Source organism: Mesocricetus auratus, unplaced genomic scaffold (assembly GCF_017639785.1).
Source record: "Mesocricetus auratus isolate SY011 unplaced genomic scaffold, BCM_Maur_2.0 Super-Scaffold_100008, whole genome shotgun sequence".
NCBI lineage: Eukaryota > Metazoa > Chordata > Mammalia > Rodentia > Cricetidae > Mesocricetus > Mesocricetus auratus.
In genome coordinates, this window is record NW_024429192.1 from 53,007,924 (window position 1) to 53,035,619 (window position 27,696).

A 27,696-nucleotide genomic window follows, 5' to 3' on the forward strand; every position below is an offset into this window, starting at 1 on the left:
GCTAGGATAGGGAGAGGGGAAAAATTCTTATTCACTGTTGGTGCAAGCACTGTGGGAATCATAATGGAGGTTTCTGAAACAAACAAAAACACTGATCTCTGATCTAGCTGTACCAGTCCTAGGCATGTACCCAAAGATATCTGCACATCTATTCCATGTTTATTGATGTTCCATTCACAACAGCAAGGAAATTGGGTCAGCCTTTGTGTCCTTCTTCAGATGAATAGATCATAAAAATGTAGTTCATATACAGTGGAATTTTATTAAGCTGTAAAGAAAAGCAATATTTGCCAGAAAATGGGTGGAATTGGAAAATAGTATATCAAGTGAGGTAACAGGTTTGAAAAAGAGAAATGCCACATGCACATGTGTGTGTGTGTGTGTGTGTGTGTGTGTGTGTGTGTGTGTGTGTGTGTGTGTAATGTATATGTTTGGGGATGGGGGTTGAGTATGAGCATATGAATGCCAGGGCAGAAGTGTGGAGGTCACAGGACAACCTTGGTCACTGGTTTTTGCTTTCTACCTTGTCTGAGACAGGGTCTCTGTTGTTGACTGCTTCTTATGCCAGGGTATGAGCTGCCATAGTAATCTTCTGGGGAGTCCCTGTCTCTGCCCAGCATCCTATCATAGGCTTGCTGGGGCTACAATGCACACTACCACATCCAACTCTGCATAGGTGCTGGGGAACTTTAACTCCTGGCTTCACACTTGCACAGCAAGCACTTTATCCATTGATACTCCCCAGAGGGGTATCTTGAGTATGGGTAGAGATCAGGGAACTAGAAAGGGTCCCAGGGAATGGGAAAGGAGGATTTAAGGAATCAGAGGGTGAGGAGGATAATAAAGTGGAAAGGAGAAAACTGACGGAGGAAAGGAACTAGGAGGAAAGTAGGGCAGGACCATGAGGTGACTATCAAAATTAAGTATGTATGAAAAATGTCAGAAGGAAACTTGTTACTTTGTATGTAGATTAAGAAGTAAAATTTTAGGAAAGAAATTCCCCAAAAATTGAAATGACAATTTATATGAGATGTCCCAAACATCTTTATATCAGCTGTAGGATTAGTTAAACTTTATTAGAAATTGTTGTGCCAGACTCCGGAATAAGTATTTCATTGACACTTCACCACCAGGCTGGAGACGAAGCCTGGAGATAGAGCACTTCCTTCCGTTAAGTGAGAACCAGAATCAAGATCCCCAGCACAGAAAAAGAAACAAAAACTGCTGGGGGTGGCAGCACGTGCCTATAATCTCCACCCTTGAGAAGTGGAGGCAGGAAACTCAGGGATTCAAGGTCATCTTCAGCTTTGGAATGAGTTCTAAGACAAACTGGGTTACAGAAGACCCAGTTAAAAAAAATCTACATTTTGTTAGATAGCACCATGATTCCCATTTTATACAGGAAACGTATGAGTTGACACCAAATAACTTGCTGAAAACACCCTACCTATGCTAAGCCAGAACTGAAACAAGTTTGTCTGAAAGTGTCCTAGCCAAAAAAAAAAAAAAAAAAAAAAAAAAAGAAAGAAACTGTCCTTTGTTCTCATTTCCTTTTTCCCTTTTACTTTATGTCCCTCCCCAATCCTTTTTGCCTAAGAGAAGCCCTCTCTTAGGCTTCATTGACTAGCTGTAAAAGGTCAGGGTCTATTGTGATGTTCCTTCCATACAGACACACACACACTCCACTCAGCACAAAGCAGCCACAACAGAAGCATCCTTTTTTTTTTTTTTTTTTTTTTGTCCCCTGGAAGGACTGACAGTGGGGAATGTAACAGCACAATTGGAAATGTGAAAGGATGGAATAATGCCTTGAAAAATGATTAAGTTGGATATCTTGGAGGAAGAGGGTTGGGATGCAAGGTGACTAGGAGATTTTAGTTTGGGGTTCTTCTTCCAAGCTTTTCCCTATGAGCCATCCTTTTCATGTGGTAGTCTCTGCAAATGACCCTCTGTTTCTCTTCATGAACTGTTTTAATCTGAAAAGAAAATGCAAATGCAAGGCATGATGTGCAGCCAATAATCTCCCAAATATGCTGAGGCTGGAGGATTGCTGTGAGATCCCCCCCATCCTACCCCACCCATCTCAAAAATACATATGTAAATGGCAGGTGCTGACCATGGGAGGCTGAGTTTTACATCCACTTTCAAGAAGAAAAGTAAATGGTGACCTAAAGAAAAAGTCCCTGTCCATCCTGGGAACTCCCTGTAATCCAGTGTCTCATAAAAACCCTTTCACTCCCTGAGTCTTAGAAAATGGAGACTTGGGACGGAGAACTCTCTCAATTTTTCTCAAGTTTGGCCTTGAATAAACCTGCAACCTTCCACCCAACCCTCTGTCTTTGATTTCTAATGATAGAGTAGCAAGCAACATGGACTTTACCTTGCTTTAAAGAATGACTAATATCAAAACTACTGAGGTGACCAGCCACAGTGGTGTATATCAGTAACCCCAGCTGGGAGGCTGGGGAGGCAGGATCCTTTCAAGTTTGAAAGCCAACATGCAATATACAGTGATAGACTACACCGTTGTTTACAGTTTTCATCTTTTTTTTTTTTTTTTTTTTTTTTTGGTTTTTCGAGACAGGGTTTCTCTGTATTGTTTTGGAGGCTGTCCTAGAACTCGCTCGGTAGACCAGGCTGGCCTCGAACTCACAGAGATCCACCTGCCACTGCCTCCCAAGTGCTGGGATTAAAGGCGTGCGCCACCAACGCCCGGCCCAGTTTTCATCTTTTTTAAAGTCATGCATGTACTAAAGATTCTACTAAGCTGATGTGACTGATTACAAGTTTGGATTGTAGTGAGTTAGATTTTTGTGAATCCAGAGCCAACTTATCTGGAGCTATTGTGGAGCTTTAAATGAGGAATGTCTGCCATAATCTCTGGGATTTCAATACTTGGTCCCAAGTTGGAGGTACTGTTTGGGGAGACATAGGAGCCGTGGCCTTATTGGAAGTAGTGTACCACTGGAGGTGGGCTTTGAGAATTTGCAGTTCAATATGTGAGTCAAACCCCCACATTTTCAACAAATTTAAAGAGCAAATTGTTTTTCATTTGTGATTCATGGGTCTCATAGCATCTTACCTCTGAAACAAGGTTGTTCTTGGACTGGTGAAATGGCTCAGCAGGTTAAAAAATAAAAGGTACTTCCCAAACAACATGACAGCCTGAGTTTCATCCTGGTACCTAAATGTGGAAGGAGAACCAACTCTTGAAAGTTTTCCTTTGACCTCCACACATCCACCATGGTGTGCATACACAAACAAAATGGTAACTTTTAAATGGTGAGGAGGTTGTGGTGATTTGAATGAGAGTAGTCCCCAGAGGCTCATATGTTTAAATATTTGGTCCCCAGTTGGTGGAACTGTTTGGGAAGGATTAGGAAGTGCGGCCTTGTTTGAGGAGGGGTGTCCCCTAGGGATGGGTTTTGGGACTTCAAAAGCCCATCCTGATTCCCAGTTAGGTCTCTCTCTGCCTTGTGCTTGTGCATCAAGGTGTGGTCTCTCAACTATTGCTATAGTGTCATAAATGCCTGCTTGCTGCCATGCTCCTCACACTCTGAAACAGTAAGCCTTGATAAACTGTTTCTCCTATAAATTACTTTGGGCATGGTATATTGGCACAGTAAGAGAAAAGTAATTAAGACAGGTAAGGACAATCATTTCCCTAAAAACAAATCTTGGGAGAACTCAGGTACATTACAGAGCTGAGACAAGGTTTCTCTATGTAGCCCCAGCTGTCCTAGAACTCACTATATAGGCCTGCTTGGTCTGGACTCGAACTCACAGAGATCTGCCTGCCTCTGCCTCCTTAGTGCTGGGATTAAAGTTGTGCACCACCACTTTATTCAAGGACACCTTTTGCTACATGGCCAAGAGGAAGTTACACTACATTCAGGCTCAAACAACAACAACCAAAAATAAACTTACTTTCCCTAGGATGTTAAAACAAATAATTTTTTAACCATATTTGCCCAGGTTGCATTGGTCTTTTCTTTTTTGTTTTTTGTTTTTGTTTTTCAAGACAGGGTTTCTCTGTGTACCAGTCCTGACTGGAACTCACTTTGTAGACCAGGCTGGCCTTGTATTTACTGAGATCCTCCTGCCTTGGCCTTTTATTTTTTAAAAAAGATTTATTTTCATTATTTTTATACATATATGTCTGAGTGTGGGTACATACACTTGAGTTCAGGTGCCCTCTGCAGCCAGAGACCATTGGCTAGAACCCATTGAAACTGGGGAATTACATGCAGTTGTGAGTCATGGGACATTGGTATTGAAAATTCAACTCAGGTCCTCTGCAAAGTGCAATGTGTGCTCTTGGTTACTGGGCTCCAGTATGATCCTTTTTATGATTGGTTGCTGTGAATCTCCTGGTTTGTTGTTTGTTTATAAAAGCACTAACCCATTTGACATTCAGTTTTGCATTTGGCAGTGTCTGGTGGCATGTACCTACAAACTTTGGAAGCTGAGGCAAGAGGATCATGAGTTAGAGACCAGTCTTAGCTATATAGTAACACTATCTCAAGAAAAAAATTAGTGATAATGATAAAATATATTACTTAAAAAAGGTTCCACTTGCCAGGCCGTGGTGGCGCACGCCTTTAATCCCAGCACTTGGGAGGCAGAGGCAGGTGGATCTCTGTGAGTTCGAGACCAGCATGGTCTACAAAGCTAGTTCCAGGATAGTCTCCAAAGCCACAGAGAAACCCTGTCTCGGGGGAAAAAATAGTTCCACTTGCTTATTGACATTCTGGTTTGGTATGGTCTTTTGGAGCCTACCATAGGCCTCAGTACAAAACAAGTGTAGGGAAAAGGGCCAGCCAAAGAAACACACCCTGAGCAGAGCCAAAGAAACACACTTTGGCCCTGCAACCAGAACCAAAGAAATGCACCCTGACCCTGAAACCAATGCCAAAGATATACACTTTGTCCCTGGATTCAGAGCCAGTGAAAGAAATACACCCTGGCCAGAAAACTAGAACCAAAGGGCTAAAAAGGACCAGAGAAAGAAGCACACTTTGGCCCTGCAACCAGAGCCAAATCTGACCCTGTGCAGAAAACTAGCCAATCCTTGAGCAGGAGATTAAAATCTGACCAATCCCCACCCTAGAAGCCCTATATAAACCATGTGACTGTTCAGCTTGTGACTGTTCTGTGCTGCGGGCTGTCCTCTGCCACTTTGGCAGTTTCCTGGATTCTTCCCTCCTGAAAAACCCCTTCGATGAGCTTTGGGTGAAGACCTTCTTTTGCAGTGGAGCAGAGACGACCCTGGGCAGAGCAGAGCCAGTAGGGCTATAACACTTTTGCCAGGGAAACCTTCCCTTGGCAGAGCAGAGTTGTTGCACTCCGCTCTCCACTCTCCCAGAAGCAGAGCTCAATGGGAAACCTTCTTCTTCCGGAGCAAAACTGCTACACTGGGCAAACATCCCCAGCTGGAAGACCTTCTCCTGCAGGAGCAGAGCCGATACACTGGGGAAGCCTTTCCCTGAGGCAGTGCTGTAAGCTGCTATGCTTACTGCTGCCTGAGGTAGTCATTGGCTCCCGAGCTCCAGGGTACCTTTCCATCTGAGCTGTGTAACATTCTCAGGGTGCCAGAATACCTGTCTCATCTGATCTGTGGAAATGCCTACAACAGGGGCTTACTATAAATCTTGTTTACCACCGCCGATTTGTGTTATAATTGCTATAGAATCCTATTACAAAGTGTCCTGTGCTAACCTATTTGCAACCCTTTGTAGCCTAACAGAATGCATCCATTGATATGTTAAACAAACAAACAAACGAATAAAATAAGTAGTTTGGTGTTCTGCGGTGACCTAGCCTAGACTTTGTGTGTAACTGTTGCAAGAAGTGTACCACCTCTGACTTTCAGTTTGTCACAGAACGGAAGGAATGATCATTATTAGAGGTACCATCCTGACTAGCTTCCAGATGCGTCATTTCGCAAGCCTGGCTCCTGCAAGGCGGGGGCGAGGGGTGGGGGTGGCGGTGGGGATGCTGGGCAGCCATCTTTGTGCCGGGCAGCTCCCACATGCTGTGGCTTCCGCCGCCCTTTTTGTGCAAGGCGGCGCTTCCGCCGCTGAGCGGGCGGGAATCTGCAGTGGTCTGCTAGATGGAGCGGCGGGTGGGCTGTCGGCTTGGGCTATGGATGCTGTTACTGCTCCTGTTCCCCGTGCAGGGCCGCCAGAAGGACTCAGGTGGGCTCCGGGCAGGGCCGACCCTGTCGCTGCGTCTCGGGGTGCGCTGGGATCCCGAAGCGCTTGCTCGGGCCCAGAGCGTGGAGGATGCTGTGTGGCTGCAGCGCGAGCTGGGCGGCCAGCCGTGGGAGGGGGAGCGGGGGGGACGGGGACGAGCAGAGGTGTCTGGGCCTCTGCTTCTAGCCCTGGACACCCATCTTCCGGAACTGGGGCTGGTAGGGAGAGAGGGACGTCCCGTTTTTTTCGGAGAAGACTGTTCTGTGCCTCCCTAGAACACCTTATGAGAGAGAGACTCCTAGCTGTTATGACAGAACTGATGAGGGAGGGTTATGTCCAAGACTCTGCATTGGTTCTCTCGATGGGGCTCAGTTTGGTTAGGTGAGAATCCGTGTCGAAGTCCACTGTATCCATAGCCGTGTACGGCCGACCATTAAGCTTGTGACTTTTCCAATTTCTTAGATACCTGATGGCCCAGGTAGAGGAGCAGACTTGACTCAAGCCCCGACAAGTTACACAAAGAATCCTTCTTGGCATTTCGTTTCCACTACTGGGAAAGGAAGGGGATTTCTGCAACTGTTGGCCTTCTGTTGCTTCTGCCCGCTGTTTACAAATACGAATGCCAAGGGTATTTTGTTAATTCTCATTTCCTTCACTTTTTGAAGGCTCAAAATGGAAAGTATTTATTGACCAAATTAACAGGGCTTTGGAGAATTATGAACCATGTTCAAGTCGAAACTGCAGCTGCTATCGCAGGTGAGTTCCTTGATGTGTCCCTGAGAGCTGGATTCTTGTCCTAGGGACCTTCCCAAAGTCTCTTGAGAGATCTTGATAGCAGTTACCAGTGATCTAAGCATGTCTTGAGAGCAGAAGGGATACCTTAGGTGGCTCATCCGTGGTATGAAAAATGCCCTGGGAAGGGAGAGGCCAGTATTCTCCACATGGTCTCTACTCCCTATGGGATTTAGCTGATGTGCTTTTCCGTGTCTCCCACGGACTGAAAGGTTCTTATGGCCAGAGCCAATGTCTTGTTGTCTGTGGTGCTGGCCATCTGCAAGTGCATGTTGAAGGAATGAGCATCTGATCAGTATTTCCTCTTGGTTTTTATCTTTAAGGTTTGCACATTTGGGCTGGGGTCTAGTATGGTAGGAAGATAAGTACATTGGAAGCAGGCCGGAGGAGTTCTAACCCACATCTCCCACGGACTACCCCATATGGCCCGCCATGTAACTCCTCCGAAAGTTCTTCAGATAAACAGGAGCCATAGTTCTTCATCTTCTTATCTGATTCCTCAAAAATTTGCCCAATGCTAATGATACTTACTGAAACTTACTTTGTGCTGAACTTGAAAAGAGATGTAAAGTAATGTATTTCCTGGTTACTGCAGCCTATGCTGGGGAGCACGAACCTCACCTTTAAAATATAGAAAAATAGGACCGTCTGTGAGATGGCAGGGGCTAAGGACACGGGTGTGGCATGAGTAGCAAGGAGGAACACAGGTCATCTAAGGAAGGGGCAGGTCTGATGGAGGGAGAAGAAGCATTTGGCTTGTTCTTCCTGGGGCTTCGCTGTGTTTGACATTTTGATTTTGTGGTGAAGATCAAACCCAGGACCTTGCCCATGCTAAGCAAGCACTCTCCAACTGAACTACATCCGCAGCGTGTTTGATTGTGTGTGTGTGTGTGTGTGTGTGTGTGTGTGTGTGAGTGTGTGTGTGTGTGAGTGTGTGTGTGTGTGTGTGTGTGTGTGTGTGTGTATGCTTAGGTACGTTTCTTTCAGGTGTCACTTTGCCTTGGTCTGTTAAGACTGGGTCTCTCACTGAACCCGGCAGCCAGCAAGCCTCCAGTGATCTACCTCTCTACCCTCCACAGGACTGGGGTTACCACTATCTATGTACTCTGGTGCTGGGGATGTGAATTTAGGATTTAGGTCCTTGTGTGCCCTCTTACCCACTGAACCATCTTCCCTGGGTTCTGAATTTGATTTTTTTTTTAACCCATGGTGCTTTTGTAGAAGGTAGAAGAGTTGCTCATTCCTATCCACTACCCTCCCCCCTGCTTAGTGGATTCTCTAAACACGCTTAGTATGTTCTCTGAAGAAAATGCACTTGCGAATAGATGGAATGGCACCAATCTCTTGGCCTGCTTTCCTGGATGATTTCCATTCTTTCACAGCGTCATAGAAGAGGACCTCACTCCTTTCCGAGGTGGTATTTCCAGGAAGATGATGGCTGAAGTGGTCGGACGGAAGCTAGGAACCCACTACCAGATCATTAAGAAGAGACTATTCCGGGAAGATGACTGCATGTTTCCCTCCAGGTAAGACAAAGACGTATCTTCTAACGATGCCACATATAGGCTAACTTGATAGTATTCCTAGATGCCAGCCAACTTAGGGGATTAACAAGTGAATCTTTCCTTATATTTCAAGAAGTGTACATGAACTCACCTTGCCTGGGGTTTTTTTATTTTTTAATTATCAACTATTTTGTGCTTTTGCTTTGTCCTCTTTTTTTTTTTTTTTTTTTTGTTAACCTGGTTCCATAAACTATGAGGACCAGACTAACTATGAGGACCAGACTAATGAAACCTGGTAGGGTAATGTGGGCTACAGGAGGAAGTGAATCAGAGGGATTTAACAAATGTATGCTGTGAGCCAGGTATTACTATGCAGATATGTGGCTGCATAGTAACAACTCATTGTATGGATTGCTTCATTTAGTCTTCTATCAGTGAATATTTAAATTACTCCTTACAAACACCCCTACAAAATTTGACTAACACTAGCATTGCTATAATGAGCATTCTTAGGCATATACCTTTGAGCACACTGGTCATGAACATGTACATTTGTAGGCTAAATTCCTAGAATAGGTAAGCTAAGTAATATATTGTCTTTTTGTTTTCCATGCTTTTTCAAAGATATTTTAATTAACTAATTTACTAATTTATTTGAGACAATGTTTCTTTATGTAGCTCTGGTTGGCCTGGAATTGGCTACATAGATCAGGCTGGCCTTGAACTCAGAGTCCCACTTGTTTCTGCCTTCATAGTGCTAGAATTAAAGATGTGTGCCACCATGTCTGGCTCACATGCTCTTAAGTAAAACTCCTGTGTATTAGACTTTTAGAATCTTTGTCAATCAGATTGTTAAACGTTGTTTGGTTTCATTGACCCATCCTTATTACTAATATAGTTAAGTATGTTATGTTTGTGAACTATTGATTTTATTTGGTAGTTATCTGCTTGCATGTAATATTTATAAATAACATTTAATAATTGGAATTGGAATAATAAAGAAATACTATTTTTAAAAATAACAAGTAAATAATATTTGTTTGGTAGTTATCTCCTTGTAAAACTGTTTTAGCTTGGCATGGTGGCGGAAATCTTGGGTCTTGGGAGGCAGAGGAAGGAAGATTGCCAAAAGTTTGAGGCCAGATGGTCTACATGGTAAGTTCCAGGCCAGCCATGTTACCAGAAAATTCTGATCATTCTGTCAGCTGCTAGCTAGATCTGTCAGATCCTAGAGTGGTGCAGGTTAGGACCTTAAAGGGTAGGGCAGAAACAAGTCAATCATTTTCCCTTTCTTTCAGAAAAATAAAGAAATTCTCTGAGGTGTCTCAGGGAGTCTAGTCAGAAAGTCTTGTAGTCTTCATGATTGTTTCAATGCCATTTCTGTCTTGCAAAACTAATTTTGATAATGATCTGCATTTAGGTTGAAGGTATGAAAGGTTTTCCTTCATCAAGACCTAATCCTGGTAATTGTGGTAGTTTGAATGTAATTGGCACCCATAATCTCATAGGGAGTGGCACTATTAGGAGGTGTGGCTTTGTTGGAGTGGGTATGGCCTTGTTGGAGGAAGTGTGTCATTGTGAGGACAGGCTTTCAGGTTTCCTATGCTTAGGATACTGCCCAGTGAGTCAGTCGACTTCCTGTTGCCTTCTGGTCAAGATGTAGCCAGCACCATATCTGCCTGCCTGCCACCATGCTCCCTGTTGTAATGACTGGAGAAGCCATATGAGTAGAAAAGGTATCCTCTTCAAAGGTAAGAGCAACTTAGCTGAGAATGGTAACTGCCCCTTGCAAAAAGTAGCATAGTCCCTGTAGAAGCATTGCTTCCAGGCGGCTGTGCAGTGGACTGATGATCTAGGCACTGGCTTGTTTCACTTTAGTGTTAGGGTCCTTCCTTATCTTATAGCCTGCAGGCACTGTTCTGATGATTTTGTGTTTTTGTCTGGTTGACAGGTGTAGTGGTGTTGAACACTTTATTTTGGAAGTGATTCGGCGCCTCCCAGACATGGAAATGGTAATCAATGTACGAGATTATCCTCAGGTTCCTAAGTGGATGGAGCCTACCATCCCTGTCTTCTCCTTCAGTAAGGTGAGCACAAGAATAACTATATGGGGGTAGAGGGTGATCCTCTTAGATGAGCACAAGATTTTCTCCTTTGGCAGCCTTATGGCTTTACGTGAGGATGAGGCTGGAGGTTTAGGGATGACCTTGTTCTGTCTTAATTCACAATCACTGGGCCATAAGATCGATGAAATAGAATTGAAGACCCATTCGTAATGAAAGATGGTCTAAGTCTAATGTCTAGAGCTAGGTAGAAGGGTGCCTTAGGAGTCTACAATATTCAGAGGGGAGTCCAGGAAAGCTCATAGGCTTAGTTAGGGCATGCTTTCACTTGAGAAATATTTATCGCATTCCTAAAATGTATACAGTAGCCATAGTGCTGAGTGCCATCTGCCCTATCTATCCCATGTACCCAGCGTAGCTGAAATCAAACAGTGCAGGTGCTGGGTAACTCCACATGGTTTGTACCTAAACAGCGCATTGTACAGAGAGGCCTATGACAACCAAGAATGTAAGTGAGAAGGAGATTGGGTCCGATTAGGGAGGATAGAAGTAATTGGGTAACACCTATGGACTTGGACAGTTTGAGACAGAAGAAGTTTGTCTGTACTCAGGTTCGTGCAGATGCTGTTTTGGCAAGGCATACCTTGTGGAGAAGCCAGGTATGAAGCATCCTGAGTTACGTCGGGGAGGCTGAAAGACAATGGATTTAGGATGACCCATAATCTTTGGAAAGGGAACAGGTGCTCTAGTTTGGTTTCTTCAAATCAGTATTCTTTTTTGGGTTTTCCAGACAGGTTTCTCTGTGCAACAGCCCTAGCTGTCCTGGAACTCACTCTGTAGACTAGGCTGGCCTCAAACTCACAGGCATCCACCTGCCTTTGCCTCCCAAGTCCTGGTATTAAAGGCGTGCGCCACCACTGCCCAGCCAAAGCAGTATTCTTAATTTTTTTCTTTCTCCCCCCTCCCCATTCTTTCTTGTTTTTTTGTGGGGACAGTTGCACATGGATGTGTGTGTGTGTGTGTGCACTCTGAGGACAGAGGTCAACCATGGGCATTCCTCAGGAATTCCTCAGGAGTCATCTACCTTGTTTTTGAGTCAGGATCTCTTATTGGCCCAGAGCTTACTGATTAGGCTATCTGGCAATGCAGTAAGTGCCAGGAATCTACTGTGTGCCTCTGTGCCCAGCTTTTTGTGGCTTTGGGGACTGGAACTCAAGAGAAACACTAAGCCATCTCTCAGCTGCCCCGTTTTTTCTTTGTCACAGAGTTTTCTCTCTAGACCTGTTTCCTGTGTTGTAAGTAGTTTATGCTGATTTCTCAGAAGTGTCTGGTCACTTTACTGCCTTTGTTTTCCTCATTATTCCCCTCCTGTTTTTCACAGTCACTGACTGCAGTGTCCAGAGGTTAACTGTGACGTTCCTATTGAATAGCTGCTTTGTTGGAGATGCTTGATGAGTCACATGGTACTTTCTAATGTCTGAGAGGAGCCAGATGGCACCTTACACATGTAGTTGCAATGATGAAACTTAGGTTGGAGACTTTATAAGTGGCCATGTAATAGAAGTGACCATGAGGAGGGAACAGATGGTTTCAAACTTTTACTAAAAAAATTTGTGAGCCAGACTCAGCACTAAGGAGGCGGAAATGGAAGGACCACTGCATTTGAGGCCAGCCTGGTCTATGAAGTAAGTTCTAGGCCATCCAAAGTTATATATCAAAACATCAACAGCAGCAGCAGACAAGCTGTGTGTGATTAGACTGCCTGCATTTCCCTGTTCTGTCCTGGTCCTTCTGATCAATGATCAGCCAGGGATTTATGGAACATCCACCGTGAGCTCAACAGGGACACCCACAGTGTTAGGTGACACTAGATCACGCTTATTAAATAGTCATCAGACACTCCTTTAAAACTGTTGTGAGTGGGGCTGGAGAGATGGCTCAGAGGATAAGAGCACTGCCTGATCTTCCAGAGGTCCTGAGTTCAATTCCCAGCAACCACATGGTGGCTCACAAACATCTGTAATGAGATTTGGTGCCCTCTTCTGGCCTGTGGGCATACAGACATAATGCTGTATACATAATAAATAAATGTTAAAAAAAAAACTGTTGTGAGTGATTCTGTGTTGAAAATAAACCCACAGGTAGAGTTAGGGATATCGTTTCCCCCACTACCAGGAGATTGAGGCATACATTGGAGAACTAACAGAGGTGAAGAGAAAGAGTCAGAATTCAAACTACAGTGATCAATGCTATTTCCTGATTCTTGCTCTCAAAATACCCCCTGGGAAATAACTCAGAACTGGAAAAGCTGGGAAACCCCAGGATGTAACAGCAGTTGAGCTTTGACTGAACTGATTATTCATAAGTAAGTGTATTATCCTTCTCCCTCAAAAAAAAAAAACTGTCCAGAATTTTGAGGAACTGAAAAACTTGTTTTTTGTTTTGTTTTTTTTGGTTTTTTTCGAGGTAGGGTTTCTCTGTGGCTTTGGAGGCTGTCCTGGAACTAGCTCTTGTAGACCACGCTGGTCTCAAACTCACTCAGATCCGCCTGCCTCTGCCTCCTGAGTGCTGGGATTAAAGGCATGCGCCACCACTGCCTGGCGGAACTGAAAAACTTGACCTTTAATATGATTATAAATTCTGGGATTCAAAGGTCTTTTTCTTTGAGACAGGGTTTCAAAAAAAACCTGTGTATCCCTGCTTGTCTTAGAACTCACTCTAGACCACACTGACCTTGAGCCCACAGAGTTTTGCCTCCCAAGTGCTGGGATTAAAGGTGTGCACCACCCCAACCCAACAGATACGTTACTTTTTTGTTGCTGTTATTTTTTCCAGATAGGGTTTCTCTGTGTAGCTTTGGAGCCTGTCCTGGAACTCACTTTGCAGACCAGGCTGGCCTTGAACTCCAGAGATCTACCTGCCTCTGCCTCTGCCAGCTTAGTGCTGGGATTAAAGGTGTGCACCAACCCAATCAGGCAGATGTGTTACTTCTTTACTCCTGGTAATTCTTGCCTAGATACTTGCAGTCTTGGCACAAGTGGTGATTTGTGTGTGTGTTACTAGGTATTGTACTCAGCCTCATTTGTGCTAGGTAAGTGCTCTGTCATGGAGCTGTATTCCCAGACCTAATGTCTAGAACCTAGACCTTGCAGACGTATACAGTATTTCTCTGGCACCATGAAGGCCTTTGTCCCAATTCTATATAATGAATGCAGCCGATTGCTTCTCATTCTCTTTCAAAACTTAACTCATTGCTTTTCTGTTTCTGTTAAAGACATCGGAGTACCATGATATCATGTATCCTGCGTGGACATTTTGGGAAGGGGGCCCTGCTGTGTGGCCACTTTATCCTACAGGTCTGGGGCGGTGGGACCTCTTCAGAGAAGATCTGCTAAGGTAGGTCCTTTGGAAAGGGTCTGTGTTCCCCTCTCTGTGAGCTTTTGAAGTAAGCAGCAGAAGATAGTCAAGAATTTAAGATTACTGCCTGAGCTGGGGAGATGACTCAGTAGGTAAGAGTGCTAGCTATGCAGTGAGGATATGAGCCTGGATACGGAGCATCCACATAAAGTTCAGGCACGATTGTACGTACCTGTAGTCCCGGTTGCTTGTGGGCAGAGGCAGATGGATCCTGGGAGCTCACTGGCCAGCTAGCCTAGCAAAAATGGTGAGAGACCTGTCTCAAGGGAATAAACTAAAGATGTCTTCTGGCCCCAATATACACTCACACTGGTGACTACACACGAGCGCGCGTGCGCAGCACACACACACACACACACACACACACACACACAAAACATAAAAGTCAGAAGACTGTTACGTAGCATAAGCAGTTCTGTGTATGTATAATATTCTATCAACTGAGGATAGAACTCAGTTGGTAGAGCAGTTGCCTAGCAGGCAGTGAAGCCCAGGCTTCAACACCCAGAACTGCATAAACTGTTCGTGGTAGCTAATGCTTGTAATCCCAGCACTGGGGAGGTGGAGGTAGGAGGATTACAAGTTCAACGCTATCTTCAACTATATAGTAAGCTTGAGGACAGACTGAAAATCCTAAGCCCCTGTCTCAAAATTTAAAAATAAAAATCACTGTCAAAAAGGTCAGAAGACTCCATCCTAAATTGTCAGCAATGCCTCCAGGGAAGGACTCTAAGAGTCTTTACGCTTGCCGGGCGTTGGTGGCGCACACCTTTAATCCCACCACTCGGGAGGCAGAGGCAGGCGGATCTCTGTGAGTTCGAGGCCAGCCTGGTCTACAAAGTGAGTTCCAGGACAGCCTCCAAAGCTACCTTACATATTTGCCTATGTATCACTCGCATGCCTACGGCCCCTAGTTAGAAGAGGACTATCAGATGTTCTGAACTAAGAGCTATAGACAGTGAGTGGCCATGTGAGCACTGGGAGCTAACCCAGATCCTCTACAAGAGCACCAAGTGCTCTTGATCACTGAGCTATCTCTCCAGCACTGTTTTCTTTAAATTGGTAATATCTTAAATATTCCTTAAGAGAGAATTTACTTTTTTTTTTTTGACATAGGATCTCACTCAGTACACCATCCTTGCCTGGAACTTGTTATGTAGTTTCCAGGGCATCCTCACACTCAAGCAGTCCTTGTTTGACTCTCTCAAGTGCTGGGACTACAGGCATGAGCCACCACACTCCGCCATCCATCATTATCATAATAAGAGAAAGTAAATAAAGGTCTTTATTGTAGGAAGGGTAGATACTTTGTTGAAAGTCTTGCTCTGTATTCCAGACTGTCCTTGAACATGTAGCTCAGGCTGGGCTCAAACCCCTGACCCTCCTGGATACTGGGGTTTACCATCCCAAATACCAGCATTATTGGTATGGCTTTTAAAAGTTCCTTGGAATGTTCAAGACCAGCCTTGGCTACTGTGCTACATAGGAAGTCCCAGCCTAGGATACACAGTGTGATCCTGCCTCCAAATGAAAGGAAAAGATAAGACTAGAGATGTTTCTCAGTTGGTAGACTACTTCTCTAGCATGCACAGAGACCTGGGTGTATTTCTCAGCACTGTCGAAAACCAGGTACTGGTGACACTCACCTGTGTCCTAGCATTTGGGAGGCAGAGCAAGAGGGACAAGAGTGTGAGGCCAGCCTGGGCTACATGTGACCCTTCTGTAAAAAGAAAGGAAAATAAAGGGCTAAAGGCTAGCTGAGGGCAGAGGTTGGAGGGCCTTGGAAACACGGAGCATTGCTCTCAGATGAGTGCAAACATCTGAAGAAGCCTGCCACTGTGTATCAGGTCTACCTAGACCTCAAAAGTTCGCATCCTGTGTTTTTCTGTTTCTATAGTACAACCCCACTGTCCCTCATCTACTCCAGTTCAGCGTTCCGTATTCTACTCAGAGAGGAAACCCTCACTGTGCAAACTAAATGGTCCTGTGCATGCCATTCGGACCCTGTACACTTTGTTTCAGTAAGCTAATGTTAGTGTGTTCATGAATTTGTAGCTATTCTGGCAAGCCCCTTCAGAACATAAAGACACTAATGGAAGGCTTGTTTTAGTAGACTTAAATAGGTCTATTTAAAGGTACAAAGTTCTGAACTAATCTTCAGAAATGGTTGAAACATAGTCTAGGGAAAAGCCCCCAAACTAATCAGAAATCTGTATTTTCAGGTCAGCAGCACAGTGGCCGTGGGAAAAGAAAAATTCTACAGCGTATTTCCGAGGATCAAGGTGATTATATTTTCTGACCCATAATAGCAATATTCTTCCAAGAAGTGGGCAAAATCATGCAATCTTGAGGGTGTATTGTGCCTGTTGCTCAAAGAAAAGCTGAGGAACTAAGAAATGAATATGGAATGGTGGCCAGGCATAGCAGCACACATCTGTAATCCTGCACTCAGTAGCACACATCTGTCCTGTACTCAGCACACACCTGCAACTCTGCACTCAGTAGCACACACCTGCAACCCTGCACTCAGTAGCACACACCTGCAACCCTGCACTCAGTAGCACACACCTGCAACCCTGCACTCAGTAGCACACATCTGTAATCCTGCACTCAGTAGCACACATCTGTAATCCTGCACTCAGTAGCACACACCTGCAACCCTGCACTCAGTAGCACACACCTGCAACTCTGCACTCAGTAGCACACATCTGTAACCCTGCACTCAGTAGCACACATCTGTAATCCTGCACTCAGTAGCACACATCTGTAACCCTGCACTCAGTAGCACACACCTGCAACCCTGCACTCAGTAGCACACACCTGCAACCCTGCACTCAGTAGCACACATCTATAACCCTGCACTCAGTAGCACACATCTGTCCTGTACTCAGTAGCACACATCTGTAACCCTGCACTAAGTAGCTCACATCTGTAATCCTGCACTCAGTAGTACACGTCTGCAACCCTGCACTCAGTAGCACACGTCTGCAACCCTGCACTCAGTAGCACACATCTGTAATCCTGCACTAAGTAGCTCACATCTGTAACCCTGCACTCAGTAGCACACATCTGTAACCCTGTACTCACGAGGCAGAGGCAGGAATGCTACAAGCCTCAGGCCTGTCTCATCTTTAGTATTGGGTTCCAGACCAGCCTGCTCCACAGGTTAAGTTCCAGGCCATCCTGATTCTCATAGTGGTTTCTAGGCTGTCCTGATGTGGTAGCGGGTTCCAGGCCAACTGGGGCTATACAGTGAGACCAGTCTCAAAACAGCCACTGTCGCCACCAACAACAAAATGTGCACTGGCAGGATCTTAAACATAGAAGAATTCAGTTGTGCCTGCTAGTTTTTTGTCAGTTTGACCCAAACTAGAGTCACCTGGGAGGAAGGAATTTCAATTGAGGAAATACCTTCTTCAGATTGGTGTATAGGTAAGCCTGTGGGGGTACTTTCTTGATTGGTGCTGATTGATGTGGGAGGGCTTGTCCATGGTGGGCCATGCCTCTCCTGGAAAGTATATGTGGTCTTGGAAAGTATAAAGAAAGTAGCTGAACTTGACCCTAGCTGGAAACAAGCCAGTAACTGGCTTCCCTCTGTGGTTCCTGTTTTTGCAAGGCTTCCTACCCTGATTCCCTCAAGATCAAGCGTGATCGGATGTAAGCCAATCAGACCCTTTCCTCCCCAAGTTGCTTTTGCTCATTGGTGTTATCACCTCAATAGAAAGCAAACTAGGACATCAACTATTTGTAAACCGCTCACAATTAAACTGGAATTCGAAGAAGTCAGTCCCCGACAGTTTCTCAGTGGATATTTGTAGAGCGCCTTCTGTGGGGCAGCATGGGTGGTCCTCCTCTTGTGTACAGTTTCCTAGCAGTAGCTCATCACTGTGCCTCAGTCTGTCATGGCGACCTCAGCAGGGATCATCACCAGGGCTCCTGACTGCCTTGTCCTCAGACCACGTGGCTGCTAAACAGTGCTTAATGAAATGGACTGGGGCTGGGGAATGGAGAGAGAAGAAGACAGGGAAGGAAGATGGAAACTCCTGAGTGTGTTCTTTGAGGGCAGCACCTGGCTGGTAGACACTGCCAGTATCTGTGGAATGGATAAACAGGCCATAAAAGCAGGAGAGTTTGGAGTTTTAGGGTGGTGTGCTGTCAATCAGAGATCGTATCGCCTGTCCTGGATTCATCCCCTGGCTTGGACAGTGGACTTCAGAATGCAACTGGTCTTGCTACCCATTACTTGCTATCTTACTAATTAGTTGTCTGGTTCTCGTATTTTTTTTTTTTCTTTTTCTGAGACAGGCTCTTGCTGTATATCCTAATCTAGCCTTGAACTTGAGACGTGCTTTCCAAGTAGCTAGGATTATGAGCATGTAATCACTGTGGTCTTGTCTGTTTTTGTTTGTGCATGTTTTGAGACAGGCTCTCACTTTGTAGCCCTGCCTCTCTGTATAGTCCAGACTGGCCTTGAATTCACAGAGATCCTCCTTGGCCTCTTGAACACTCGGATTAAAGGTGTGTGCATGCCCAGCTTGGTTTTCAAACTCAAATATTATACTTGTTTTCAAATTTAAATCTTATATATTCTTGGTTGACAGCCAAGAGTAGCCCACTGCACAACAAAGACCATGTAGCTGTTTTGGTGAGGGGTGATTAGGTAGCCACACAGCTGTAAAAAGCTGGATGAACTTTCCAAAAAGGAAAACCATTCCCTGAAATGTAGCTGTAGTGACCAGACTTGCCTTAGGGGTACTGCTACTGTGATAAAACAACATAACCAGAAGAAATTCAGGGAGGAGAGAGTTTATTTCAATCACAGTTCCATATGGTGGCTCATCATCAAAAGCCGTGAAGCTTGGAACTCACATAAGGTAGGAACCTGGAGGCCAGACTGAAGCAGAGGCCACAGAGGGGTGCTGTTTACTGGCTTGCTCAGCCTGTTTTCTTATAGAACCCAGGACCACCAGCCCAGGTTTGTCACCACCCACAATGGGCTGGGCCCTCCCCCATTGATCACTAATTAGGAAAATGCCTTACAGCCAAATCTTATGATGGCATTTTCTCAATTGAGACTCCTTCCTCTCTGATGGCCCTAGCTTGACAAGTTGACATAAAACTAGCCAGTACAATTATAGTTTTAGAGGCCAGATGCAGACCAGATGTGGTGGTATATACTTATAATCCCAGTACCTGAGAGATTACCAATCAGGAACTCAAGGCCACATTTGGCTATACAGTGAGTTGGAGGGTAGCCTGGGCTGCAGGAGACCCTGTTTCAAAACAGTAAACCTGGGTGTACGTAAAGAAAGACTCACTACTTCCCATCTTTGATGGATAAAGTGGGGATAGCCTGAACCACCAAAATGCTGCACTACCCAAGATACCCTTTCCTTGACTGTACCAGACCCAGTGAACTGTCCATCTGTGCCAACAGCCACCCACTGGCCAGTACTGCTGACCTTTTAGGGATTGGAAATGTTATGGTGTTGGCCACATAGATCCTTGTTCTGTATTTTCTCTGTAGGACAAGCCCAGAAAGAGATCCTCTCATTCTCCTGTCTCGGAAGAATCCCAAGCTTGTGGATGCAGAATACACCAAAAACCAGGCCTGGAAATCTATGAAAGTAATCAGCAACCATCTGAATAGAGCCACAGCAGTAACGACACTGAGAACAATGCCAGCTGGGTGGAACTGAGACTAGGTTTCCTGAGTGGTGAGATGCAGGTGGAGCGAGTCTGCTGCACCTGTGTTAGCATATATGTAAATACTGCTTTCCAGACTTCCCTCATGCTGCTATGCTGAGTGTGTAATGACCCTGAATGAAGAGTTGAGGGTTTATGAGCTTCTCCTGACAGAGGCCACAGAGGAGATGTGGGTCTACCCAGGTCATTGCTGCCTGTCCTGCTGTAGCAGGATGAAAGCAGCTTTCACAACAAGGCTGCTTCCTAGTTAGTATTTATGGGCACCAAAATTCGAATTTTATGTCTTTCCTTTTCTTTTTTTTTTTTCTTTTTTCTTTTTTTCTTTTGAAGCAGGGGGTCACTACTTAGCTCTGGCTATTCTAGAACTCACTGTAGACCAGGCTGGCCTTGAACTCAGAAATCCACTTGCCTCTCTCTGTTTCCCAACTGCTGGGATTGAAGTTGTATGCCGCTATACCTGCATTTCATGTAATTTTTACGTACCAAAAATATATTTCCCTTTTTCCCCCGTCACTTGAAAATGTGAAAATATCTAGGAATGAGTTCTATACTACCACATGGTGGGTTGAATTTGGTCTGTGGCTGTAGTTCAGCAATCCCTGTTTAAATGAATGCCTCTCAGTGACTGTAGAGTGTAATCTGAGAGCTTAAACAGTGAGCTAAATGACTAAATGGACCAGAGTTCCAGGAGTCTTCATTTCCTTGAAATATGAAAACTGTAGCAGGGATTGACATGTGAAGCATGCATGTTTCTAATTTAAATAAAAACATACACTGAGAAAAAATATGAAAAATGTGACTTTTAAAGTCCAAATTTTCTCATTTGCAATTTCAACACAGCATATGAGAAAAAAGCTTCAAGCTTCATAGAGAAAAACCCAGTGTATATCTGAAATGGATGCATTATTTGCATAGGTTTTGTTTGTACATTTTTGTTGTTGCCATAGTGGGGCTTGAACCCTTGCCTCAGAATGATAAACACTCTACTCGAGCTACACCTTTAGCCTGTTCTGGTTTTAATTTACAATTTTTATTTTATATGCAAGAGTGATTTGCCTGCATGTATATATATGTACATGTATGTGTGCCTGGTGCCTACAGGGGCTGGAAGAGGGTGCTGGAGTTATGGGCAGTTGAAAACCGTCGTGAGGATGCTTACAATTGAGCCTAGGTCCTCTGCAAGAGCAGCAAGTACTCTTAACTGCTGAGCCATTTCTCCAGCCTCATCCCTAGCCTATCTTATACAGTTTTAGTTAAACAAGAACAAATGAGTTTAAGAAACCTTAACACAAATATGCACAGGAATTCAAGGACATCCACTGTTAGTGACTTTGTGCCTAATTTGGGCTATGAAATCCTACAGCAAAAGCAAAGACATGAAAGAATGCATTCATTTAGCACGCAGGTTGTTAGCATCTGCTGTGGAGGGTGCGGGCAGTGAAGCAGATGGTAAGAGCAAGCCAGTGGTGCACAGACAGCTCCAGATGCTATTTCCAAGTGGGGATAGGAGCTTGGCTTGCTAGATCTTTATTACCGTTATTTTTCTTCAAGAAAATTTAGAAATCTAAATGATTTGTTGATTTTGAGACAGGGTCTTTAGTAGCGTGAGCTGGCCTTAAGCTTTTAATATAACTGAGGGTGATCTCGAACTCCTGATCCTACTGCTTCTACATTCACCTCAATAGTAAAATCCCCCATTGGGATTACAGGCATGGTATGGGCTGGCAAGCCAGGCCAGAGTTGTGGGCTTTTGTGAGAAATGTCATGCCACCTAGTGAGATGTTAGCAGTGGCCTAATACTTATTTTTAAATAATAGACCCAACAAACCTGTTATTGAGCCTCATAGGTCTCTGTGAGTTACAACCACAAGCCCCATAAGCCAGCACTTGTGACCTTCTGTGTGTGTGTGTTGTTCAAACAGAGGGAGATGTTCGATACACCATGACCTCTCAGTTCAAAGGAAAGTAGCCTGACTTCAGGTGAGTTCAGGCTCTAAAACTAAACACACCTGAGTCAAACTAGACACCGAGCAAGTTCCAACTTGAAACTTTGGGTTCCTCTGGGGTCCAGTGAAGATAATAATGCCTCCTGGGCATATTTCGTTCATCAATGATGCTTAAGTGAGATTATGTTGGTGAAATGTTTTAACAGTGCGGTGACGACTTCCTTTTCACCTGCAGGATACCTTGGGAAAGCCAGCTGCCAAGGATGTTCATCTGATAGATCACTGCAAATACAAGTAAGACTTCCAGTTACTTATGTCTGTATTGCTTTCCAAGTACTTCACTTTGGAGACTTCCATCTGAAGTATCATGTTCATTTGACTGGCTGCAGTGCACTGGTCTGAGTCCTATGAGGACTATGGGGAAGAATGAGACATGGATCTTTAATCAATTACCATTAATTTAAGAGGCAGGATCTCTTCTCTTAGATTACATATTTGTCACAGTAATAAATGCTATAGTAAGGAGCTTCAAATACAACTTGGTATTGGAGCATGTGCTTGCTCTGCATAACAGAGGCCCTAGTTGATCCCCGTCATTGTAGCAAACAGATAAACATCATAATGAAATTCCCGGACTAAGAATGAGCTAAACAGGTTAACTGAGGCTTAGAGCAGGCTTGGAATGGGACTTGGGAGTAAGGACAATGGTTACACCTGGTGGAAACTGTAGGTTAAGTGCTTTGTTAGAGACAGCTACATATATGAGAAATGCTGAGAAGAAACAACTTTTTCTTAGAGAGTTTTTTCCAGGGAGCATCTCTTCCAGGATTGACTGGCTTAGACTTGTCTTCCTGTACTTTGGAAGAAGAGGGCAATATCTAGGAAGAGGGCCTGGCTGACCTGATGGACTGCATTAGGGGAAACAAAAAGAATTGGGAGTCTGACTTATTATATACATAAAACTCAGTATATAGCTGGGGGTGAACTTGAACTCCTGCTCCTCCTATCTCTTCCTCTCAAAGGCTGGGATTATGGGTGTGTTCCACCATGCCCATTGTGGAGTATTTTTACTCTTTTCAAAATATATTTTTATATGTATTTATTTTGTGTGGGTGCATATGTGCCATTGCATACACATGGGGGTCATACTACAACTCAGTAGAGTCATTTCTCTTCTTCTCCCTCCGGGCTCTGGAAAATCAATGCGGGGCCTCAGGCTTGGTGGCGAGCACCTGCTAAGCCATCTTTATAGTTCAGTTTTATTACTTTTGGTTTTTAATGTATATCATTATTATCTCAGACCTATATTATATTCAGACAAAACAAAACAAACACAACCTATTATTTCTTTCTGATCCTATCTGTTTTCTACCCAGCACATAACTTTTGACCCCAGATGACTCTTTCTGGAAAAATTATTTCCGGGAACCACAACCTACAGCTCCTACCGAGAAAAAGCAAGGAATTTATGGAAATTCCACAGATTCACACTGATGTGTTTTTGAAGACTGAGAATAGGGCATGGTGCTCAACATCTATAGTCTCAGTACTTGGGAGGATGAGGCAGGAGAATTTCTGTGAGTCTTAAGGCCAGCCCAAGGTAAAGTGTGAGACCATGTTATAGTTAGGGTTTCTATTACTGTAATAAAATACCATGACCAAAAACCACTTAAGGAGAATGGCTTTATTTCAATTTCTAGCCTGTAGTCCATCATCCAGGAAATTCAGGGCAGAAACTCCAGGCAGAAACCTGGAGCCAGGTACTGAAGCAGAGGTCATGGAGGGGTGCTGTTTTATTGGCTTGTTCCCCATGGCCTGCTTAGTCTGCTTCATTGTATGACCCAGGACAACGTGAGCTAGGCTTTCCCATGTAATTAATCAAGGAAATGCCCCTACAGTCTTGCCTATAGGTAAACTGATAGAGGAATTTTCTCAGTTGAGAGTCCTTCCCAAGTGACCCTAGTTGGTGTCAGGTTGACAACTAACCAGTGTACTCTGTCTCAAAAAATAAATAGATAGATAAATAAATAAGGAAAAATGACAAAGGGAAGGAGGGAAATAAAGCAGAGGCAGGAGTGAGGGAATGGGTGGGAGCAGGGGGGTGGGGAAAGGTCCTGTTTGTGGCAGCAGCTATAGAAAATGAAGTGTGCTTTCTTCTCTTTCTCAGGTATCTGTTTAATTTTCGAGGTGTAGCTGCAAGCTTCCGGTTCAAACATCTCTTCCTGTGTGGTTCACTGGTCTTCCACGTCGGTGATGAGTGGGTTGAATTCTTCTACCCACAGTTAAAGCCATGGGTTCACTACATCCCAGTCAAAACAGACCTCTCCAATGTCCAGTAAGCACTTAGTCCCAACTTAAAATTTCATATGACCGTGTTCTCCTAAGTCCAGCCACTTAAGGCCTTTTCTCAGGATTATTTCATTTTCATTGGAAGCTTTTCCCCTGTATACATTGTGTACTGTTGTGTGTTGTCTGGGTAGGTTATAAATGGGATTTAATTTGAAGTACTTTGATTTACAGTGCTGTTTCTAACACAATGTGGAGATTAAGGAAAGGCTTGGACCTTTCAGCAACTGAAGATAGATTTGGCCTTGTTAAATTGTTATTTAGGGAAGCCCTGGCAGAGTCTTTCATGATGGGAGGAGGTAGAAAGAGGTATGGATGTGGAGAAGGGCCAGAACTGTGAACCAGCTCTCTCCTCTGGCTGGAACAAGAATTTGGAGACAGAGTGTGTGTGTGTGTGTGTGTGTGTGTGTGTGTGTGTGTGTGTGTGTGTGTGTGTGTGTGTGTGTGTGTGTGTATGAAGGCCATTTGAGACAGAATCTCTTGCTGGGACCTTGTGCTTGCTTATTAGAATTGGCTGGCTGGCCAGCAAGCACCAGGGATCCATCGGTCTATACTTTGCTAGCACGGGAATTAAAAGTACAAGCCATCATGCCTGGCTTCTTATGTGGGTATTGATGTCAAACACGGGTGCCTGTGCTTGCATGGCAAATACATTAGCAGCTGAACATCTCCCCAGCCTCTACAGTGTCATGGTTCTTGTCATTTTAGGGAGCTGTTGCAATTTGTAAAAGCAAATGATGATATTGCTCAGGAAATTGCTAAAAGGTAAGCTCTATTCATTTGTCCTTTCTTGCCTCATCTGTTGTAAAGTTTTCTAAATATAGTTACATGATAATGTCCACACCTCAGCTTCATTACAAAGGTAATCCAGAGTTAAGGCTATGCTGAAGGCAGATACACACATCCACAAATGCACCAAATTTTATACAAATAGATTTCAGTCTTTTGAAGATTTATTTTTAAATTGTGTGTATATTTGTGTCTGTATGTAGGTATATGCATGTCAGTGCTGGTGCCCAGGTCAGAGGCATAGGACCCCTCTAGTGCTGGACATGAGCTGGCCCTTTGCAAAAGCAGTACACTCTTAACCACTGAGCCCTCTCTCCAGGCCCTAGATTTCAGTCTTTGAGGAACTAAGACAAATGTTTTTAGCTGGGCATGGTGACTCACACCTATAATCCCAGCAGTGGAGAGACTGAGTCAAGAAAATTGCTTTGAGTTCCAGGACAGCCTGGGCTATGAACTGAATTCTAGGCCAGCCTGAAGTAAAGGGTGAGAAGTCTCAAAACTCCAAACACCACCAAGACAAAACAACAACAAACATGTGTTTGAAATGAATATTGGCCGGTAATGATGCTTGCTTTTTGTTTTGTTTTGTTTTTTGAAACAGGATTTTTCTGTGTAACAGCCCTGGCTGTCCTAGAACTCATTTTGTAGACCAGGATGGCCTGGAACTCACTGAGTGTCTCCTAAGTGCTGTGATTACAGGCATGCATCACTACAGCCCCCCCCACCTTCCTATCTCCCCACCCTCTCCCCCACACAATAATGCTTGTTTTGAGAATCAAATGTTAAGTGCTCTTGCAAATAACTGCATATGGATATGACAGTTACAGGGTTGGTTGTGACGTGCAGGTGAGTTAAATCAAATAAAATACTCAGAACAAGAATCATGATAAAGTAGCCTAACCATATGTGGGCTTGTTATTATTAAAGCCTGTGATATAAAACACTCTTGTTAATCTTGTCTCTAGGGGAAGCCAGTTCATCATAAACCATTTGCAGATGGATGACATCACCTGTTACTGGGAGAGCCTCTTGACTGAATACTCCAAATTCCTGTCCTATAATGTAACAAGAAGGAAAGATTATGATCAGATCATTCCCAGACTTTGGAAAACTGAACTGTAGTAGTCATCAGAGGACTGGAATCCTGGCAGTGGATCTGAAATGCTCTGTGGTGATATACCATGAGCGTTGACACCTATACTTTGAATACCTTTGCCAAGCCAAACATTCAGTTTTCCTTATATCATGTTGTATCCGGAAGAACTCTTGAGAAAGATCTAAGATGTATGTGATAAACAGCTGTTTGGAATCATGAAATAAGGATTTGGAACTACATCCTAACTTTCATTTTCTTATGATCAATCACAGCTTGTGCCTCAGGTCATCTGTGTGTATCATCACTGTGAAATTGACTGGGTCTATGTGAAGATGCCCTTTGTCCTATTATTTGGAGCAGACCATCCATTGTTTGGTACAATTCATATCTTCAACTCTGAAGTTATTCTAGGCTTGATGTCTGTTACTTAGTTTTAACTTAGAAATCCTGTGGGGTTTGTGAAAATACCGCAGTGATCATGTCCAGAAGAGTCTAAGGAAGCAGTAGCTATGCCATGCAGCGCTGTTGGGAGTTCTCTTTTGTAGAAGCATAAATTCTTTGGTACTCAGGAGATTCCTATAATGCCTCAATTGCCTGAGTTACTTTTGCAGTTGGATTTCAAGTGCCCGTTGTGTGCCTTCATGCCCTTTTTATTTGCTCTCCAAAGGGGAGAAATTTCTTAATACAGTTAGAAAGCAGTCTTGTTCAAACAAACCAACAAACAAAAAAGATGTCCCTGTAATGCTAGCACTTCTGATGAAGAGACAGAAGGATGAGTTCATGGCCACCCTCAGCTACATACACAAGAGTTCAAGGACAGCCTAGCTACATGAAGTCCTGTCTCATAAACTTTAACTCGCCTTTCGCACACCTCTGATTTTGCCTTCTTAAGTTAGTAGTGGCAGGACCATCTCAATTTTGCAGAGACCATGATCTTCATATGTGGACATCATGAAGTAGCAATTTAGAGAGCATTTAGCTTTCATTTTTTACTCCCATATGAAGCATTTTAGTGTAAATCATTGGAGTACTTCCTTATTCCCCTTCTGAAAAAGATATATGGACAGTTCATTTCAAGTTACAGCTCCAACATCACCTCTCTGAACCTCATTCTTAGCTCTTAGGGACTATTTAACAATCTGCTCGTGCCTGTATTATGTGCTATGACACTGCATTGTAGTTACTTAGCTGTTTCTTCCCTTGTTCTGTAAGTATTGATGGTGAGAGTGATGTTTCACTGCTCTTGATATGATGTGTCTGTTATCCAGCACAGTGCCTCACACAGAATAGTTACTGAAGAACTGTTGGGATGGGTGAGTGGGTTATGGATGGATGGATATACTCACTTGACTTAACTAAATTCTATTTTTAATTGCTCAGTTACTGGTTGCAGAGGGGATGAGATGTATTGTAAGAAATGGATCAATACAGAACCTCACTTTCCCTTTCCAGTAGCAAGGGATATCTATGTTTTAAAAACAACAAAAGTTACTCAGATTTTGTGTACCTCAGTGAAGACGATATGAGAATGACATGTAATACTATGTAAAGAGTATGCTTTTGAAAGCAGTTCGTATGCTTACACTTTTGAAGATTTTGTTATCATTCATATCAGCTCAATCCCAAACATACCATTTGCTCCTTGAAAAATTCATTCTTTCTACTGTGGCAATGGTTACTATTATTTCCAATATAAACAAATATATGTTTTCTAAAAGTTGTACTTGGTGAACCTGGCAAAGGAACCTGCTGATCCAAGAGAAAACTGACAAGGGGCAAAAGCTACTGGGTTTGATGAGCAGAATTCAACCACACAGACTGAGGTACAAGTGGTGGTTCCAA

The 27,696-nt window shown here is 43.9% G+C and overlaps 1 protein-coding gene across 2 annotated transcripts; it reads left to right on the forward strand.

The window, feature by feature from the left end:
- Positions 1-6,020: 6,020 nt before the first annotated feature.
- Poglut1 (protein O-glucosyltransferase 1) lies at positions 6,021-27,571 on the forward strand. Of its 2 annotated transcripts, none has more exons than XM_005071491.4 (11): positions 6,021-6,197; positions 6,860-6,950; positions 8,369-8,512; positions 10,443-10,578; positions 13,829-13,950; positions 16,194-16,253; positions 19,499-19,598; positions 21,859-21,917; positions 23,791-23,958; positions 24,678-24,734; positions 25,724-27,571. In XM_005071491.4, the coding sequence occupies exons 1-11, from the start codon at positions 6,113-6,115 to the stop codon at positions 25,878-25,880; spliced, it is 1,179 nt and encodes a 392-aa protein (XP_005071548.1). In that variant the 5' UTR covers positions 6,021-6,112; the 3' UTR covers positions 25,881-27,571. The 2 variants fall into 2 exon arrangements, with proteins under 2 accessions (XP_005071548.1, XP_021083647.1); XM_021227988.2 differs by having other exon boundaries at positions 6,056-6,197; positions 6,657-6,950.
- The last annotated feature ends 125 nt before the right edge of the window (positions 27,572-27,696 follow it).